The 21,213-nt window shown below is 37.6% G+C and overlaps 2 protein-coding genes across 2 annotated transcripts in view; both read right to left on the bottom strand.

Annotated features, from left to right (window-relative positions):
- Positions 1–3,296: 3,296 nt before the first annotated feature.
- LOC135693260 (protein SET) overlaps positions 3,297–21,213 on the bottom strand; it is a 28,259-nt gene continuing 10,342 nt past the window's right edge. Inside the window, exons 5-7 of the mRNA XM_089111152.1 lie at positions 19,974–20,003; positions 19,045–19,143; positions 3,297–4,728 (exon numbers count right to left, since the gene is read on the bottom strand). Coding sequence (XP_088967278.1) covers positions 4,705–4,728; positions 19,045–19,143; positions 19,974–20,003 — 153 coding nt within the window. The 3' untranslated portion in view covers positions 3,297–4,704. The remainder of the gene's footprint in view (positions 4,729–19,044; positions 19,144–19,973; positions 20,004–21,213) is intronic.
- LOC135693255 (uncharacterized) lies at positions 6,861–10,688 on the bottom strand. Its single transcript, XM_065211682.2, has one exon. It carries the CDS (start codon positions 9,917–9,919, stop codon positions 8,174–8,176), a length of 1,746 nt encoding a protein of 581 aa, XP_065067754.2. The 5' UTR covers positions 9,920–10,688; the 3' UTR covers positions 6,861–8,173.

The raw sequence follows: 21,213 nt of genomic DNA, 5'->3' as shown, positions 1-21,213 counted from the left end.
ATGGAGAGATTAAAGGTTTAAGTACAATTAACACTGAGATGATGATTAAAGATTGACAATCAATAAACCGTGGCTATCATGGGAATGCGTGGCTATCATGGAAATTTATTATTTGCTAATACGCAAAAAAGAAGTGTTTTGCCAAAAGAGAATAAGAAAAGTATATGAAGGGTTTAAAGGTCTGTGTAACAAAACCTGCAGCAAATATCGCTTAAATTGGTGCCAATAAAAGGATGGCTCAAGATGATTCATAGCATTAAAGAATGCACATATATTTAATCAATAAATGCAATTTCAAAAAATTTAGTGAGATGCAAAATATGAATAAGTTAAAAATTTGCAAGCCAGAGGGCTGTTGTCTTACTGAGAAAAGAGAGCAGCCACAAATTACTTAAGAAATTGTAATGCAGTAAAATAAAATCGAGCCCGTGTAATATAAACTCGTTTAAATCGAATTACTACTAATTGGAACAAAATTCTCAGACCCCTTGAAAATATTCCTCTAAAATTTGAATCTCTCTAAATCGAACATTTTGTAAGACTAACATTTTACAATCCTCTAAAAAGTTTGAAGTACACAGATTTGACCATGTTTGAGAATCATCAAGATAAAAAATGCTATTATTGACGATTATCATAGCAATCAAGGCATCAAAGGTCTATATATAGCAAAAAAATGGTTTAACTTTTATTAAGTCTAACGGATGGTTGAGCTATCTCTAAATTCACTTGATAGTTTGAATCTTTTTATGATTATTTAGCGAGTAATTTCAGAAAATATAAGTAGTACTCAATGAATATGATTCTTCTAAGTTGTCACTCTTGAGTTCTTGAAGTGCCTTCAGATGCTTACAGATCGTGCACTTATACTTTATTTATTCGTATTATATTTTCATGAAATAATATTTTACACCAAAACTGCTAAGCAATAATCTAAGAATAACAAGCCGCTCTCAAGATTCCATGGCAAGAACTACTTTCTATGGACAAAATCGCTAAGCTTGCAAGGATCGTAAGGGGACTTTTGAATCCCCTTTACCGTAAAATAAAAACAGCCCAAAGCATCAAAAGTTTCAAACATTTATCAAAACACGTTTTCTTGCGAATGCAATTAGTGTCTGCTCAATGTGCAGCGAATTGACATTCTTATGTAATCCCTGGTGTTGGTTAATGTTAGTTTTAACTAGTGTGATCACTATTGTCAGAGTCTACCAGTAAAAGCACTATTGTACTTATACTTATGTTTACCGTTCTCAGAGGCACCGGAAGCTTCGTGATGCGGCAGGGGCAGGACTGGCAGAAAGGGCACCTTGGGGTGTCAAAGTTTGCTGATAAAACAGATCGTGAATCGTCGTTTAGCCAATGACGAAGCCAATGGTGAAGGCCCTTTCAAGGGAGAGAGGGTCGGTGTTCTGGGAGCATAGCCCCTAGGGACATTTTGCGTTGCTACGCCCTAAAAAGTTTCGGAAGTGAAGGCAACAGCTAAAAAATACATTTGAATCAAGACCACAGTCAAACTTTATTCTCGAAATTCCTTTCACCCCAGTATCACCTATCAAGGGAGGCTGGACCCAATCCTACTTTACATTAAAACATAATTTTTTTCTGATGACAATCTACATGGTTTGATATAACTTTTGGATATAACTTCTCTGAACTTACTGTTTTTTCTTTCTTTATTTGAAGTTGGTACAATCTACTGCTATATTCAGGCTCAAAAAACCAACTTATTTAAATTGCCAATGCTAAATATAATTTGAATCAAATAGAAGTGATGTTGCATACGTATTTCTTGTAAAGATCACAATTATTGAACGATGAAAATTCAGAAATTTTTTCTTTAATTTTTGTAAAGTTGGTAATTGTACTTATTTCGTTTAAAACTGGGTTCCTTATTTTGCTTAATCTGTTTGACAAAGATCTTGAGAGCAGAAGGAAGCATATCATTTCATTATTGTTAAAAAGGCTGTTACATAAAGCCTTGCTACAATTATATAGATTTCACTATTTCACTGGCTTAGTTCTGTATTGTACCGCAAAGAGGTTTCGTAGGCCTTCAGGCAGAAACGAAAGACGAGGCCGTTTGCGAGCGAAGTGAACAGAACACTTTTGGCGACAATGCCCTTTAGATTACCTAAAAATTCATTTCAGAATATTTTTTGCAGTCACCTTCTTGCAATCGTTTAAAAGTTGCACAATTTTGTTATATCTTAAAAATTGCTTTTACAACTGGAAACCTCGCGAGCGCCCTAAACCTTAAGGCCCATGGTCAATTTTCAGTCGCTACCACCTTTCGGTAACCCTTGTTGTGAGCTTGTTTTTTGATGTCTCTAAAAGCAAATCGAAAAGAGACATTTTAGATCATCGCCCCAAAAGGTCACCCCTTTCCTCATTTAATATAGCACCTAAGCAATTCAAGGGCACTTGTTGGTTATGCAGGTGTCAAAAAGAGCAGCTTGGTGAGCTGCAAAGGGGCAGGTAAACTGCATTTTGGAAAAAAGGGGGTACGTGCCCACTGTGCCTCCAGGTTCCTGCGCCTTTGCTTGAATTTAAGACATCATTGATGCTTTGACTCATACATCGAACATATAAGAGCCAACGTTGGTAGCAATCTGAAATTTTTCCAGCATGATCATTAAAATTAAAGAGAACTTATCATCGAAAATATTTTTGTTGGTCAAATTGCTCAGATATTTTCAAGCAAATCTCTTCAAAATGGAAAATATTGACTTTTGTCCTGCATGTAGGTACCAAGAGATGCTTGAAGCCTAGATTTTATTAGCATTCAAAATATTTATATGAATTATTCTTGCTCTAAAATCAATTTATTGAAAAGGGCACTGCTGCCCCCGTACTGCCCCCGTGCTGCCCCCGCACCTCTAGGGCTCCGGCGCCCTTGACCGTTCTGTCCTTAAGGGCAGAGCTGTACACGCTATTTGGTGTACAGAACAGGACGTTTGTAAGTTGCAACTATTTATATCAGTGTATACCTGTCTTTGACATAGCATGTAAAGATAACTTGCTTCTTGCCGGCTGGATATTTCGACAGCCACATAACATGCAAACACCAAATGACATCAGCATAAATATACTTGTATAGGACCTGCATGAGCATCATGTCTTCTACAAAACAGCTGCCACATGGCGGAAAAAGGATTTTTCTGAAGAATAAATCGTGCCGTTATTGTATCTATATATCACACGAATCTCTATCAATGATGATCAAATGGTCAGTTGCGGAAAACGGGACATATACTTTCAACGAAAGGGTTTACACGAAAAAAAATCGCTTTAAATAACAAATATATTTGCTTCTTTTTGCACAAAACAAATTTGCTATGTTAAGATATTTCAGTTCCTTCATTTACATAATAAGTGCTATTTGAATGTCTTTAAAACGAGCCAGCACAGTATAAAAAGCTGTCGATCATTTCCCATACGGTTTTAATGTTGATTCACATTACACGTTAGAAAACAGACTTTTTTCTGTTCTGTTACAAGACTGTTAAAGATAAAGCAATTATAGTTAAGTCGCTAGAAACAACCAACCATAGAAATAAGAAAGGAAAAGGCAATGATGTTGAATAACTAAATGAATCATAGCAAAATGCTGCTACTCCATGAGTTACCGAGAGATGTTTCGTATTTCCATAAAAAATGCTGCGAAAATGAAACCAAAACGACTGGGTCCTTATTCAATAAAAGCAGCTGGGTCTTCAAATTGGGTAGAAAAAGCCCTTTTTACCAAAAGGGACGCTAAACTTTGACATGAATTGGTTTAGCAACAGGCTAGAAAAGGTCAGGAAAAACTTAAACTTATCAACAGCAAATACGTCACCAAAGTTCTTGGTTTTCAAGAGAAGAATCAAATAAATGTTGGAATTTTCCAAAAACCCTTAATTATGGTTACTTTACCTTTAATTATATTGAGAAACAAGGTAGACGTTTCCCATTTTTCATTTTGTCTAAAATGGCAAGAAAGATAAATTGGGGGCAGTTTTGTTGCCCTGGATTGTCTTATCACAGGCGGGGGGAGGGGGTTAGGGGGACTTTATGACATCAACTGCCTCAACGCTTCAATAAAATTTGTTTGACGTTATTTTCTTGCAACAAAAAGGCATTTTGGCGAGAAAATATTGCGGTGTGGTGTGGGTTAAAAATCCATAAACGTCATTTTAATACATCACGATATCTAACTATACATTGCCATGTAATCATGCCTCCATCTCTTCGCAGGCATATGTACAATTTATATATTATGACGGGGTAGGGGCCATTGCCGCGTAATGGGTAATTTTAGATGAAAGCGATATTAAACAGCGTACGCCCCAGTAGCCTTTTTTCATTGGCTTATACAAATGAATTGGTGAAAGGTGCCTTGTTTCATAAGCGCCCATTCTCATCAGCGAGGAATAAAATTCACATCTAACTTGAAGGACTTGGTTAAAGTGAGTCGAAAAGTTGGAGCTAACAGTCTTTCTGTGCCATAGCAGAACCTTTTCTTTTCATTACTACTTTACATATACCCTTAACAATAACATCACAATATATACTTAATGGCCAATCAGCTTAAGCAATATGCTCGAGACATGTAAATTCTACGCAGGATATCTGCGTGCATCTTGCGGAAAATCCGTCCACCGTTTCGTTCAATGTTCGTTATCTAAAACCATCCATACTTATCTTGGAAAATTTCTTTTCAGTTCATTCATTATCGTCACCTTCTTCCTGTAAAAATAAGCAAAGGAGGCTTTAGCAGAAAAAAGAACAGCATTTTGTAAAAAGATGCTGAATCACAACTCTACGCAAGGGGCAATTGGTAATTTAAAAAAGCATCTAAAAGAGAGACAGTGGGGATATTCAAGCTAATTTCAGGCATAAACTTGGCTGAAATATTAATCGAAAGTTATCGGAACAGTTATGAGAGTTAAAGCTTAAGACATACTTTCAATTTAAGTGACGGAAACTCGGGTATTTCTGGGGGCTAAGGCCTACAGTTTTCCCGAAGGAAGACAGACACAACAAGATATCATACTTTATTTGCCCTCTTCTAACTTGAAGTGGACAAATTATGCACTCGCACATTCATAATTAGCAAGGGGGTTTGCAGAAAACAGTATTGGTGATAATTAAATCCCAGCCATGAGGTACCTTAGCTTATCACACCAAAATGCAACTTCCTTATTTCATGGTTACTTTTATAAAATAACCGAGAATTTCTACTATTTAATTATAAGTACTTAACGGTTTGTAGGCTTATAAGAAACCACAGTTGGTTTTTATGAGGTCTAGATCCTCCCGATATCCTTTTAATATTCCAGGACTGGAGTCGATTACCAGCGTCTGGGTTATTACACGAAGGGAAAAGCTGCATTCTATGGTGTATGATTCTTTTAAATCTATTTTCTACTCGTGACAAGATCATCCAATTGGTAATAGCTATTGATTGAATTGTTAAGATTAAACCAAGAATTGCATTTTCAGCGATCATGGAGGCTCAAAGTCTAAATTTTCTCAATCGGGAACAGCATTAAAAAGAGAAGAAAACAAATAATTAAAAAAATTGATCTTAGGGATCGATGCAAATGCATTATGGCGGCAGAAAAGCTGTAAGGAAATGGCAGAGGCAGTCAAGGCGTCTCTTCTATTCCTCCACAGAATGAACAAAAAATCCTGGCGAAGATTCCAGTTAGCCTGTCTTTTGTAGACCCTTCAGGATGTTGTGAGTTGCTACAGCGAGCGTGACACAAGCGATATCATACAGTCAAAATCTTTCAACTACTGCAACTCTTGATGCAGTTACTCGAATACAACGGTGTTGATTCATATTTATACTTAATCGAAACTAATTTCCTAGAGTGTGGTCAGTTAAATTGTTTGGCGACACTACTTTGGTGCCAATGCGAACGATAGCATGCTCAAGATATAAACTTTGATTATTTGTGTGGAAGGCGCCATTTTGAATTGTGGAATTAACTTTCCCGCCAAAAAGAGAAGCGGCAGCAAAACATATTATCCACAGAATTAAAATCGACGCTTGAGCCTAGACTCAATTTTTAACCAAGTAAACACCACATTTAATTCTAATTAGAAAAGCTATTAATTCGATGTATGAGCTGGGCCTTAAGTCGGAAGAAGGCCGTCACATTGTTACAAGCTACACTTTTTGTTCTTCTAAGATGCTTTATGACCAATCGCATGAAACGATCAAGGTAACCTATATTCAAACCATTTATTCCTGTCTAAATAAGTGGTTATAAGACAACGGAAAGCAACTGATCGACCATTGCTGTTTCAACTGGCTTCAACTAAAAAAATATCACCATTATTACAGCTACGTAACGAGGATTGACTGGTGTGTCGTTCCATAAACCTCGAGGCTTGGCATTGGTTGGCCTTAATGTAACCTCTTTTGCATTCATTCTTAAGGACGCAACTCAATGTACTCCAGTAATCTAGCATGAAATGTGGTTTCGGATCGCACAAAAAAGAATGGATTAAAAGATCGCTTGAATATCGCGCACATTTTTTAATTTTGCCTAAAAACCGAACAATTATTATAGCAAACGAAGGAATTCGATCAATAAAGAACAGATGCTTCTTTGAGCAAGAGGCGTCGTTGAAGGATGGTTTGTATGTAGAAGGAAGAGCCGTAAGAATGGCCGATAGCGTCAAGCGAGACGTCACTGACCAGTTCCAGAAAGCATGACTCTGGCTGTTTCTGGTTTTGATAAGACAACAACATGACGCAACACTATCGCAGACATTTTTAGAGCTCTTGACACCTTTATTTTAGCAGCTTTGACTTTAATGCAACTTTATTTTAGCAGAATAAGAGAAACTATAAAAGTAACACAGAATCACTCTTCTTAAATAAACATCTTTTAAAAAGCACTTCTTACGAAAATTGTCTCAAATTGATGAGAAACAGATTAATACAGAATTGACGGAGAAAGTATTTTAGATAAGAAGAGTGAATTCTAAAGAGTAACAAGTCTACGTGAAACTTAACTGGGTCTACAATCTAATTCGATTGCTGGTAAGAGAAGGGGCGAGATTAACCTCTCATCCACAACATCTAATCTAACTACTCCGGGAGACAAATGACTAAATACGACTACAATTTTTCATCTTTGCCGCATTTTAATCAAGTTTAGGCGAAGGGAGTTCGGAGACTATTGGTATTCGTACTTTATTATATATTAATGTTGATATTATTGTGGGTGGGGAATCGTAAAGTTCGTGTCATTTGTGTGCAGGAAAATATATTCTTTTGAATGCATGAGATAAGCATGGTTAGTTTTGGAACTGTTTGTTTGAATAGTTTCCACAAAAAAATTTAAAGATTCGTCTGCAATATATTTACTCATTTAATCACAACGAAAAAGGAAACTATTTTTCCATATTTCGTAACTTGATCTAATAAGCTGTTGACTAATATTAAAAGATTTGACAACATCTGGATTACAGAATTCTCTTAGCCCTCCTTAGTTCTCTCCTTTTTCTCTTAGAGTTATCTTACTCCCATATCAGAAAAGATAAGTAGAAGTTCTAAATATATCTTGGTCTAATTAAGAAGCCCTTTACATGAGAATATAGTGCCAGGATTGAAAGTGAACATGTCTTTGTTTATCACTTTAATGTTTTGTTAACACGAAATTTAAGAATTAGGATTACAATTATCTAATGGAAACAATTTTAGTAGATTTTCAATTGGTGAAGAAGAAATCGAACCCTTGGTGCCACAGATTTCGTTATCTGATTTCTCTAATGTAAATGGCCTAGAAAGGTGAGCAATAGACTGTTACGTCCACAAAAAACTTTGCATCTTCATAAAAATGTACTAGTGAGGTAAACTATGAAATGAACTTGCAGAAAAGAACTGTTTGGTCGGATAAAGCCCTGCATAAAAATGTTTACGTAAAAAAGTCAAAATTAAAAAACCGACCTTTCCCAAAAAGCATGTCCAGATTCGTGAAAATGTTGATACAGTTACTACACCACTTTAATGTATCTCTAAACAACTACTAAACCTACTGTCAAGACAACTAAACTTAATGTCTCTATACAGCTGCTTACCCTAAAACGCCGAAATGGATTGCATCAACTCACTGACAAAGTCAACAAGTTTACAACCTCTTTATATTATTGAGTTTTTTGTAAATTTGAAAACTCACTTCATAGCTCTAATAGCCTCGTTCATTGCAGAAATGCATTCAATCCAAGCAAGGCTCTTTTCCTTATTTGGAGTTGGATAGATCTGAAAAACGTACTCCTTTATCTGTTGCAAACGTTTTTTGTCCAAGCCTTTTCTCTCGCTATTCTCATAAACCGATCGATGCATCAGTTCGTGTGGCCGAAACAATGCACGCATTAGCTGGACAGCGTAATTTCGCATCGAGAAACTCCGTAACTGCGAATGCAGCAGCTCTTCTTGCGAGGGCAAGACCATTGGTTTTATGTCTTCCTCGATGATGATTGGAGAGGGAGGAGAAGACATTTGTGCTGCAGACGAGACCACTGCCTCTAGGTGGCTTTCAGCGACATTTTGACACCTTTCTCCATTTGTTGATGCTGACTCTACAGACCCTTTTCTCAAGCTGATAACGTTTGTTATATTGGGGTGGACGTTAGAATCATTTGGAATGTTTCCTACAGGATAGCTAGGTGACCTTTCTGAGGTGTTCCGCAATGAGTTAGAGGGGTTTCCGTCGCGAGATGCTGATGCAAGATCAGGTTGAGTGTTGCCTGGACCCGGATGTGCTATGCCAGTGACATACGATGGCTCGTATTGACGAGTTGATTCATTATACAGCAATGCTGGTTGTGCAGACAGTATCGAATTGCTCTTGTTTGATTGTGACAATCCTGATTTATTTTGGTTGCATTGAACTGGTAAAACAGTCATCTGGCTAGGTTCGTCACCTCCCCTCACGACATATACAGCCATATTACACTGATTTGCGTATAAGGGCAGGACACTGTTAGTCGATACCATTTGGGCGCTTGCATGGTTGCCCTGAAAAGAGTTCATAGATACCACTGATGAACCAACCGTGAAATCACGTGATGGTGACCTGGGCGTGGACCTGTGTGAGCCGCCGGTAGATCTGCCATCGGTAGCAGAAACAATACGAGACTTTCTAGGAGGTGGGCCTAACTCCAGTTCACAATTTGTGTTGAAGTGGTTTTGGTCTGAATAAGAGGCTGGACGCGAGTGATAATTACTGCCACCTTTGGCGCTGTTATATATTCTATGTGATGCTTCAACGCGTGCAGCTCTTATATCTGCTCTTTCTTCACTTGATTCAGCTCCTTTATTTACATTACCTTCCCTTTCTTTGCTCGAAAATAGCTCATCTTCTGACAAACCGCGCTGTTGATTGGAACATACTGTTGCACTGAGTTGACTCAAAATACGATCATTTTGTGACATAATTTTGTTCTGATTTGCTAAAAGAATATTCAGCTTGCGATTAATTTCAGATACTGATATTGAGCTGTTTGATTCAACGAATACTTCGGCATGGGCAGCCGTTCCGCAAAATATATTTCCACCAGAATCCGAAACTGCACGACGAGAGTTCGTTAGCTGTTTCTGCGTTCCAGTTACGGGTTTATATTGCGGACCCGAGATCGTACCGTTAGTCAAACCACGAGAGCTACGAATTGGAATTAGCGTGGGCATCTCGTCACTCACCGAAGATCGCTGCAAATAATGTTCAGTTTGTTGACAAAGTCCATAATTTGTGTTAGAATTTTCAAGTTCGCTTCTTCTACCTTGATTTGCGTTGGCGTTTAAATGGCGTGATCCAGGACTTAGCTTCTGTGCCTCTTTTGCAGGATTGTTGTAAGGTACGACGGTACACTGGGAGCTTTCATAATCAAGGGGCTCAAGTTTCACTTTGACCCCACTCATATTAGCATGTACTGATAAAAGGAGTACATGAGTTTGTCTGCATTCTTTGATAGCTCAACTCTGAAGAAGATTAATATTTTCCTAGAGCAAGCACGCTGTTCTGCGGCTTCCCAAACTCTTGCTCCAAAACACCACAACCAACTTACCATTCAATGCACTTCAACTTTCTTAATAACCTTGAAGAAACTGCTACAGAACTTTACTAGATTTCCCTCAATTCGGTTTGCACATTTCCAAAAGTATTGAGCCTCTGTGGTGTCCTATCATCAATAGAAATGTTCCACCGCCTCGAAAATTTACGGATTAGGCAATGTTTGTCTTCTTTCATCCATAAATCGACGAAACGACTGTCTTTACCCTTCTATAATGAAGTGATTTCCTTTGTTCTTTCCAAGAATTAAGATTTCCATAGTCAGTCATTTACAAGATACGACTACCTTCGCAATTTTCAAGCCAAACCCAGACTGTCAAGCTTAAAAAGGCAGCTTTCCAGGTTCGGAGCTAATAACAATTGTTAATCACATCTGTTTTCCGTTAAAGAGACATTAGCAAATTGCTTCAACTGCAATCTGAAATATAGCTTACTCTGAAACGAATATTCGAATAAAACAAACCAAATATCACGGAAAGCACCAAATCATTTCACAAATCAAACAAAAACATCATATTCCACGACTACATGCCAGCGCAGAAGGCCACATGCCTTGACCTCAATGACTCTTGCGGGTTTCCACACAAACCACACCATTGTCACTGGAATAAAAATAAAAGCTTAAACTACATTGCGTAAGGTCTCGTGGTCGGAAATTCGGTTTATTTGCCTTGTTTCTTCGCAGAATCCGCGGATTGGAAGGATTTTGTACGAGGAAAGAACCACAAGGAAAAAGGTTGTATTCATCCGGAGCCGCAGAGGCCAATGAGCTAATCACCAACGATAGGGCGCGCTTGCTTTGGACGATTCCTCTAAAATTTGTTCGACGTTTCAAGGGTAAATAGCTGGCAATATGATGGCCTTGGTCTAGTGATTCCATCTCCTTTCTTTAAATCATTCACAAAGACTGGTCAAGTTGTTGGCTAAGTCGACCACATTTCTGGCAACCATGGAATTCATAGAGAAACCAAGAAAGATAACAAAAATACTAAATAATAATAGAAAACAATTTTGAAAAAACAATACGACCCAAAAAACGTCATTTGATAGCAGCGGCAAATATGTAGCTTGGCCCTTCAATATCTGACTTATTAGTGGGAAAATATCTGAATTGTGTATTGTGTAGAAACTATGTTTGCACTTATTTTTTTATTAGAAACTGGCAACAAGAAACGAGTACTGGACAGTCAGAAAAAATTAAGAAACTTCACTACTCACAGTAAAAAAATTAAGAAACTATTAAGTCGTGATAAAACTGAGAACATCGATTTTTTGTAAAATCCAAGAACATGATTGCCCTGTTGGCCTAGAACTTAAGACACAAGGAATAAAAAGATACTTCCCACTAAATACAGCATCAGAACGGAAGCGAATCTCTTTACGTGATAAAAAAGGTCACGAACATTTCATAACATAGCATAATTTTATAACAGTAGAAACATAGACAAGTCTAATTTGTTGTAAAGACCCCTCCAAACCAAGCTTTGTTTGGAAATCTTAACACTCCTACGTTTCTTAATGTGCTTCCATGAAGTGAAAGTATCGCAGAAAAAAAAAAACGTTAATTTCGCTTGGTTTCACAAAACAAGTTCTTCACCGAGGGCAATGGTTACCAATGTCGCCGAGTAAAACAGAAGAGAACGGCTCTAAAATCAAATGTAACTTCTGCGGAAAATGTCTTAAAGTCAACAAGGATTTTGCATGCATGTCACATGGCACCACAATGATTTTGATAAACCGAAAAGAATTTTTGCAGAAGAAGAAGGCAAGACCTTTGGATTTGATCACATGGCACCACAACGAAGTAACTTCGAAAGCAAATCGCGTAAGGAAGCTGAAGAAGAGAGATGAAATTGAGCAACGTGAAAATAATAGGACCAGCGATGGTGAGAATGACCAACTGGAAACAGCTTTTCACAAAAAAGGAAAGGGAGGGAGAGGTGCCTTGAAGAGAAAATCGTACACATTTCAATTCAAGATTGACGTATTGAACAGTTTGAATGAGGATAAGAAATGTGTCACGCAAGTTGCCAAGAAGTTCAACATCAGCAAGTCACAAGAAACCATAGACGATTCTGCAGCATTGGAACACAAGAAGTCTCTAACAAAAAATCGACCCTCCAACAAAAATAAAAAGATTTATGTCCGCCTTTATCAGAAGTTTGTCGAAGCCCGTTCAAAAGGCCTGAAAGCTTCCTTTGCTTGGCTCCACATAGATGCAAATAAGATAAACCAGTCTTTGAATCCAAAATCGTCAAATAAACTTCCCTTCAGCGCAATCAGTGAGTTCATTCGAAGGTACAAGATCAAACTTTGAAGAGTACAGAGAAAAAACATGCAGAAAAGCAGCATTATTTGCCAGGGATGATGAAGTGGCATAGCACCTTACGCGAAACACTTATAACGTCGGGCAGTGAAAGAGCTGAATTTGATCCAAAATGGGGAAAGTTTCCACCTAAGAAGAGACTTAACGTAGATCAAGTCCCACTTCCATTCGCAGTCGATCGCAAAACAACATACGAAGCTCCTATTGCAAAGGAAAAAAGATCGCATCATAGGGTATGGGTGAGTCAATCTGGGAGTGGCCTGGATAAGCACCAGTGCACTCTACAAGTGGCTTTTGGACCGAAAAACAGGGATATAAAAACAGCAATGGTTTCTCGTGGGTCTTGGAGGCAAATAAGGAAAGATGAAATAGCAGCCTATCACTAAGGGGTTGACGTCTACAGGCAAAGCAGTGCATGGGTTGATACGGCTTTCAGCATCAATTGGGTCAAACGTACATGAGCCCCAGCAGTAAGCAAACTCAAGGAATTTTTTCTCTTTTGTGATAATTTGGAGGCCTAAGTTACTGCCCAGTTTCAGCCAGCAGTCAAAGGTCTTGATGGAATAGTGTGATATGCCCCCGCAGGTGCAACAGACAGCTGACTGGTGCAACAGACTGGTAGCCAGCTGAATGTGGGTATGGTAGATTACTAAAATCCCTCATACAGGCAGAGCAAGACGACTGGTTAGAGCAGGGAGATAATATAGATTTGTGGTTAGGCAACTCTGAAGATTCTTTCGATGCAAAAAACAGACGAATATTGTTGACGCACTGGGTTGCAAATGCTACATAAAAGTTGTCTGCTGAAGATTATGACAAAGTTTGGTGCGATAGATCTGCTGACGATAAAATAAATACTTAGAAAGGTCTTAAAAATTATGTTGTTCCACCTCCTTTGCCAATAACCGGCCCAGCAGAGGTACCAGCATGTGAGTTACCAGCAGTAGCAAGTAATAAAGAAGTTAGCAACAGAAATTACAGGAAACATTGAACAGCAGCTTGACAACGAGGCAGCAAAGGGCGACTATGGAGCTGACCGTGACTACACTCATGAATTTGTTGGCAGAAAATTGAAAGAATTTTATGAAAATGGTTTCTTTGTTGAAGCAATATCATGATACAACAGAAAATTGCAAGAGTTTCGGGTATACTATGACGAAGACAACTCGGCCGATTATATTTCTTCAGAAGATATTCATGAGATTGAAGTAGCTTTACTTTAGTTAGATCGGATAGTTACTTTTTGTTGCAATGTTCTGTTTTGTTCTACAAAGGTGTTACTGTCTTGGTTCTGTCTTTGGAAAAATTAAAAAATAGATTCAAAGTCTCTCATCTTCTGTAACAGTTCCTAGCATTAACTAAAATTTCTTCCTAGAATGAAACTTAAATATAAGTAACCGCAAATATAAAATTCATGGCATCATAATTAAGAAACTCTTAAGAAACCATGAGTATTGAAATATCTAGAACATTAAGAAACTGGAGCACATTAAAAAAATGGATGAGTTTATTTTAAATGACCCTCCTCAGAATCGCAAGGGCGTGTTACCGCCAATTCTCTTGCCACTACCTGCGATTTCTTGCTTACACTTTATTTATCATACTCAATAAACTGCTCCTATTTAGTTGTGTTTTTATCTGTTAGCCAAACACTGAAATTGCCATTACTTACAACGCTAACACTGAAGTGTAGGCCGATGAGGCCATAAAGAAATCTTTAATTACATTATTGGTCATGAACGTATTCCAAAATTAGTTTCATCAACATCAGTTATCTTAGGATTGCTATTCTACTGCTTTTGATGTCCTCTAACACTTCAAAGGAAACTCAATACTATATAAACATCGTTATCTCAACAATGATTCCGCTACTGCCTACATCTTTAGAGTGAGGAGCAAGGAAAAATGAATGACCATTCTATACCATAATGCTTGTTGAAGAGTGTGGAAGTTGAAAAAGTAGCCTCGGGACAACGGATACAAACTCGCACTAGACAGTCACTCGCGTTTTCTAAGATTGAGATTTGATTCTGAAACACTTTAAAAATCTTCACTCTTGGCAAACATACGAGTTTATCATTTAATTTGGCTGATCTAGATCATCAGATAGCCACCCGCCTAAAAATATGGCTACAATATGATTACTTTCTTTAGAACCTATTATAAATCACAAAATTCGACATAGCATTACAAGTCAATCATCGGTTAAGTTAATCTTCTCTTACAGGATGGTTTCAAAATAAGCTAAATTGAAATCCCGACCATATGCTGAGACGCAGGAGCAAAACCATCCTTACTCGTTTTGGAACAAAAAGGTCTTAGCTTCGGACCACTATCCACAAGCTTATGATTATGGAAATCAAACAGCAACTGCTTATGATTATGGGAATCCAACAGCAACTGCTTATGATTATGGAAATCTTAAAGCAACTGCTTATGATTATGGAAATCCAATAGCAACTGCTTATGATTATGGAAATCCAACAGCAACTGCTTATGATTATGAAAATCCAACAGCAACTGCTTATGATTGTGGAAATCCAACAGCAACTGCTTATTATTATGGAAATCCAACAGCAACTGCCTTTGATGATGGAAATCCAACAGCAACTGCTTATGATTGTGGAAATCCTACAGCAACTGCCTTTGATGATGGAAATCCAACAGCAACTGCCTTTGATGATGGAAATCCAACAGCAACTGCTTATGATTGTGGAAATCCTACAGCAACTGCTTATGATTATGGAAATCCAACAGCAACTGCCTTTGATGATGGAAATCCAACAGCAACTGCTTATGATTGTGGAAATCCAACAGCAACTGCTTTTGATGATGGAAATCCAACAGCAACTGCTTTTGATGATGGAAATCCAACAGCAACTGCTTATGATTATGGAAATCCAACAGCAACTGCTTATGATTATGGAAATCAAACAGCAACTGCTTGTGATTATGGAAATCCAACAGCAACTGCTTATGAATCGCTGAACGATTACGGCTGCGTACACACTGAGAGCGAAATAGCGTAGCGAAGCGAATGAGCGAATTCGCGTTCAGATAGTTTGTACTGAAAACAATGCGCCTGTTTACATCAAGACAGAGCGATAGCAACACGGAGCGAGAAGATCACTTCTCATGCATTTGTTCGCTGCGAACGAAACGGAATAACAGCAATGGACGTTGATTATACCGTTGCCATGCAACCAATAAGTTATTGGGGATAGTCTGGCGATGCTTGTTTTCAATCAGACCAGTATGAAAGTACATGGCCCCATTTGGGGAAGAGGGTGGCCCCCAATAATTGCCAACTGTACTTTATATGGGAAGCATAACAATGGACATCCCCCAACCAATATAAATTCATTTCCGACTTCAAAACGTAGATGACTATGTTCTGAATCTGAAATAGCCTCGTCATTCCTCAACTGCGGCACCAAATTATGATATTCACCAGATAAAAGCAAATATTCATGAAAATCAGATCTCGCCTCTTTTTATTTCGTGAACCAAAAATCGTCTTCCGTCTTCCTTTTAAAAAAAGAGAATATTAAAGAAATCAACTTTCAGGTAAAGTCATTATTTTTGTTTTAAATCGGCCACTGCGTCATCAAACTTCACCCTCCAAAACTGTTTGTTTCGCGATTTTTCGCTCACAGCATGTTGTTCCGTTCGCTTCTGTTCGCCCCTGTTCGTTTCGCTTCTTTTTTTCGCTGCAGTGTGAACGCAGCCAAGTCGCCATCGATTAGCCTCGTATTCGACTGAAAACAACGGAGACGGTTGAAATTCTGAAATTCTAAAACCATTTGGTAATCCTCTACAGAGGAAGGCTCGTTAAAATAATGCTTCAGGATATTCGCAAAGGGGCAGTTATATCGTTTAGTGGCAGTACTGTAAATATTTGAATTATTTCTATTTACTCGTTCAATCTTATTCATTTATACACGACATGCATTCAGCAAAAATGAAAAGTTATGATATACGAAAAGAAACTACATTACAATAAAAATTTGTCGAGGTTAAGCTAATATAAATTGTCTGACCTCCCATGGATTTGTGCTGGGCTGATTTCTTTTAGCTCAAAAGGTGGAATCTGAGTCCTTTTTTAAATCTTAGAATGGAATCAAAATCTTTAATGGATTATGGGATTTCAATCCAAGCAATTATCCTGAATGGCTGTAAAAACCACTTTTGCAAAGCTCCCCTCGAATAGGGCCTTTTGTGGGTTTCTTTTCATCCCTCTTTCAGGTTCCTTTCCCATCCTAGCACAATGTCTTCGATGCGCAAGAAACAATATCTTGGCAGATGCGCCATATCTTTGAAAAAGGGGGCTGGCGATTTTCCAAAAAAGGCTTTGTAAGCTTTTAATAAATCGTAGCTTGCACGAAAAATTCTTTCTTCAGGGCGAACATATTGTCAAGTAGAGGTTCCCAAGCGGCTACTACTGGATAACAAAGTGTCTTATACTATCTGGAATCACTGCCAAAAGTCCTGGAATACTAGCAGTTTTCTAGAGAAGATTAAGCAATCCCCTTTTCCCCTTGGAACTATGTTGGTTTTCTATAAAGCGATGTAGGAGATTATGAAGTACGTTTTTTCGTGCGATTTTATTATATTTTTTTAAACGATCAACATTGTTATTTTAGGGGGGAGGCGGAGCGGAAGTAGTACGTAGAACTAGGGAAAAGAAATGGAAAATACAACGCTCATTACTCGTAGTTCGTGCATTATTGGCAGGACTTTTAGTTGAAGGTGAAATCAATGAGTTTGAAAGTAGCTGTTAGGGGCTGACAACTCTCAAGCAACTTTGTATCAGCGTCACTTAAGGCGATAGCATCTCAAAATTGCAAAGCAGGTATAGTTTGTGCACCAGCTACATTTGTGAAAATTGCTTATAGTTCAAGGGTATCCGTAACATACCAATTTCAAGTTTTCTTTGTATCAAGGCGAATCAGGTTAAAATTATTCAACTATTTCTTACGCTTTATTGTTGTTGCTGTTATAATGACGCGAGTTGGTATTTTTTCGCCGGGGAGCAAACTATTGCTACCTTTAACGTTTGATCAGCCAATAGGATTCTAAATACGGTCCTTTACATATTACTGATGTCCCCAACTCTAGCAAAACATGGGCAGGTCTTTAGTAGAAAAACTAATGTGCCAGGTGGGGTCAAAAATTTAACCAAACCTTATCTGAGATAAAATTATCTCTCTAAAAAATGAAGGCCAGCCAATGGTAGCAAGTGTCTTATCCATACAGAGAAAACTGATATATTTCTTCGCTGATTGGTGGCACTCGCTTATAAACAAACCAGTCCTGACTCTGAGCTCAAAATACTGTCAGTACCAATTTTTTCCAACATGATGCAAGGATTATAAGGGTTTATAAATAGGTTACAGTGTTTATGCACAGTTATAACAGAATACTTTTCTAGCTATCTGGTGCATGTGAAAGATCGTTTCAAACAAGAGCTGCCATTGAAACAACGTAGCAATGAGGCATACTTTGAGCCAAGTCTACTTAAGACAGGAAAGCAGAGAAGCGAGGGAATATGGGTAGAGGGCGGTTGCTAAGAGGGATTGTAGGTTAAAGCCTACCCTTCTTTTGGAAGTTCGAAAAAAGTGTCCATCCTGCATTTTGGAACAGTTTCATCCAATTTAAGCTCATTTTCAGGCTTTTGAGTCAGTTTCAAGTAGACAGATTAATTGTTCTCCCCGGTGAACTCAATAGGCTGGGGGCTTGGAGAGTACCTTGACAGGTTTGAGTTACGGAGACGTGACGTCGAGTTACGGATTATTTAGTGGTACCTTTTCTGCAGAATTACCGGTATTAGTTTTAGAAACATATCCGGCATTATGGGTACCATTTTAGGAATTTATTGCAAAAATATTAAGAGGAAGATTTGCCATAAACAAAATCAATGCCCAGTTAGAAATGAAAGTATGAAATATGCGTAATATGAGTTTGGAGGAAAGGACATACAAATTTTTTTGTGACTTGAAAAATGTTTATTGCCTTGCAGAATTATGGGCATCATTTTCATCATTTTTGCGGAATTATGGGTAACATTTTTTAGATATGTGCGGAATAATGGTTCCAAATTTTGAACCAAAACGGCAAGTCCCCGTCTAAAACTAGGCTAACTTACCCCCCCCCCCCACTAGGAATAGGAAAGGCGCCTAGGGCCCCTTTATTGTGAAAATTCATTTTGGCGCCCCTGATATTTGATCGGCAGGAGGGCAATTGCCGCCACTGACTCCGGTACACTACTTGGTATACAGCATCAGTATGGTAAATTTCCGAGATCAACAAAACACTTTTGATTGTATCCTTACCTCTTCTTCAAAATCATCCGAGATCAACAAAACACTCTTGATCATATCCTTACCTCTTCTTCAAAATCTTCCGAGATCAACAAACGCTCTTGATCATATCCTTGCTTCTTCTTCATAATCATTCGAGATCAACAAAACACTTTTCAGTATATCCTTACCTCTTCTTCATAATAATTTGAGATCAACAAAACAATTTTTATTATATCCTTACCTCTTCTTCATAATCATTCGAGATCAACAAAACATTTTGATTATATCCTTACCTCTTCTTCATAATCATTCGAGATCAACAAAACATTTTTTATTATATCCTTACCTCTTCTTCATAATCATCTCCTTCCTCCCCTTCAAGGTCATATTCCTCATCGCCGTCATCGCCAAGGTTATCATCTTCAACAACCACAATATTTTCATCCTATAGCAAAAAGAAAATATGTTCCATCCCTGGAATTCTACAGCAATATCAAAATGAAAAGACTGATGATATCATTGAGGTGTTGGGATGGTAGTTCTGGCAAGTTGGAAAACTCCCAGCAAACGTCAACCTTATGGTACGTGAGTATCTTTGGCAAAGAGAAGGAATCCTACATTGGACCATTACATGTAATAAGATGCAAACCTATAACTCAAAACACCTTTTAGTGAAAAGTATCAGTAATATTGTTTTTTTAATTCGATTTAACAAACAGTAGTTTGGTCTAGAAGCTGCTTTTGATAAATGGCATTGTAGGCGAAATGGCAACTGATCAACAACGTTCTCACAACAAAATTAAGGATAAATTGAAATTGAATTTGGTTCCTTGAAAATAAATGTAAGTGTCCTTTTTTACAGTAAATTAATTGCCTTCAACAATCTTTAAAATTTCTTTACATTAGTCTGAATTAGGGTTTTTTCACATCTAGCAACTAACATTCAATAAATTATATTATTACAATGCAATAAAATAAAATACAAAACAATGCAATACAATGCAATACAATACAACTGATGTGGTGTAACTTTAGGGCTCAGTACTTCTTTGCATAACAATACATAAGGTACTGGTAACAAAGTATGCCTGCCGGAAACAAGAAAACTAAGTAGGCTTACTGATAGTTAAAAGTTGTTTATAACAGTTACTTAATTATTGTCACTTATCACTTCTGTATAACTTCTGAGAAGTCACTTCTCGGAAATCACTTCTAAATATTTCCATTAATGTGAAGAAGAAAGAGGCAGTTTTTTGGAATCAATAATCTACTTACCTCACCATCTTCTAGATCACCACCAGCATTCTGTAATCAGAAATAAAACAAGTTGTAGTTCACAGTTAAAAGTAAAATGGAGCCTAAACCTGACAGCAAAAGAGTGGCATCTGTGGCTGAAAAGGAAGCACAAAATCAAGAACAAAAACAGAACAAGATGATAGCACATAAGTCCCTTGTCTGTTGAGTACAATGATAACATATGGCCAAAATTTGCAGTACATCCCACTAATATTTTTATAAACAGCCAAATTAACATCAAAAGTCAAGGGAGTGGATCTTTATGGTGCTGTTCGGCATGCTTAGGCCTACAACAGCAACAACTACAACAGCCCTTCCTACACCACCCAGCTTCAACTGCCCAAAAAAACAAATAACCTCTAATGTTATGATATAATGAACAAGCAAGGTCTGAAGGTCAAAGGCTTAAAAGTGGCCTATACAAATGTGAATGGGTTATTCAACAAGCTACATGAGATAAAAATCTTACTTCATGCAGTGAAGTTTGATATTCTTGCCATTTCAGAAACACATCTCTATGTTGATATTAAAATGAGCAGATAATGGTTGATGGTTATCAAATCACTAGAAAAGATAGGCTTTTCGCTGATAACAGCTAGGCAGGTTGCCTGATATAATTTGCAGATAGCCTAAATGGTTTTGAAAGAGAAGACCTTAAGAACAATACAAATATTGAATCTACTTGGATTGATGTCAAGCTTGCATCCCAAAAAGTTCTTATGACAATCATAGATCTGATCATCACATCTGATACACCAAAAATTAGTGTAACTGGATGCTTTGATAGTGGTCGCTCAGACAATCACATAGTTTTTGCAGTAGTCAATCTTTTCAGAATACGGAAGAAGCAAGTAAAGACAAGTGAAAAACTACCAAAAATGTAAAATTTGATGCTGCAAAAAATGATTTTGAAATCACTCCATGGCAGATATGCTCAGTATTTGATGATCTTGATGATACTGTTTGGGCCTGGGAATATCTCTGCAAATCCATTGTTGATACATAAATTACAAAAAGGCAGGCAAAAGTGAGGTCAGACAGTTTGCCATGGATGAATACTACCATACGTAAGCAGATTAATTTGAGGTAAAAACTAGTCAGAACAGTCCAAATGGATTCTTCCAATAAAGAAGCATGGCAATCATACAAAAAACAGAGAAACTATGTAACTAGCTCTGTAGAAATAGTGAAGCTAAATATTGGCAAGAGAAATTTGAAA

Source organism: Rhopilema esculentum, chromosome 11 (assembly GCF_057945365.1).
Source record: "Rhopilema esculentum isolate cy_ngs chromosome 11, ASM5794536v1, whole genome shotgun sequence".
In the NCBI taxonomy this organism is placed as follows: Eukaryota; Metazoa; Cnidaria; class Scyphozoa; order Rhizostomeae; family Rhizostomatidae; genus Rhopilema; species Rhopilema esculentum.
This window is presented reverse-complemented; position numbering and strand designations above follow the sequence as displayed.

Coding starts and splice junctions, on each gene's coding strand:
- LOC135693255 (XM_065211682.2), bottom strand. CDS start 9,919: ATGAGTGGGGTCAAAGTGAAACTTGAGCCCCTTGATTATGAAAGCTCC.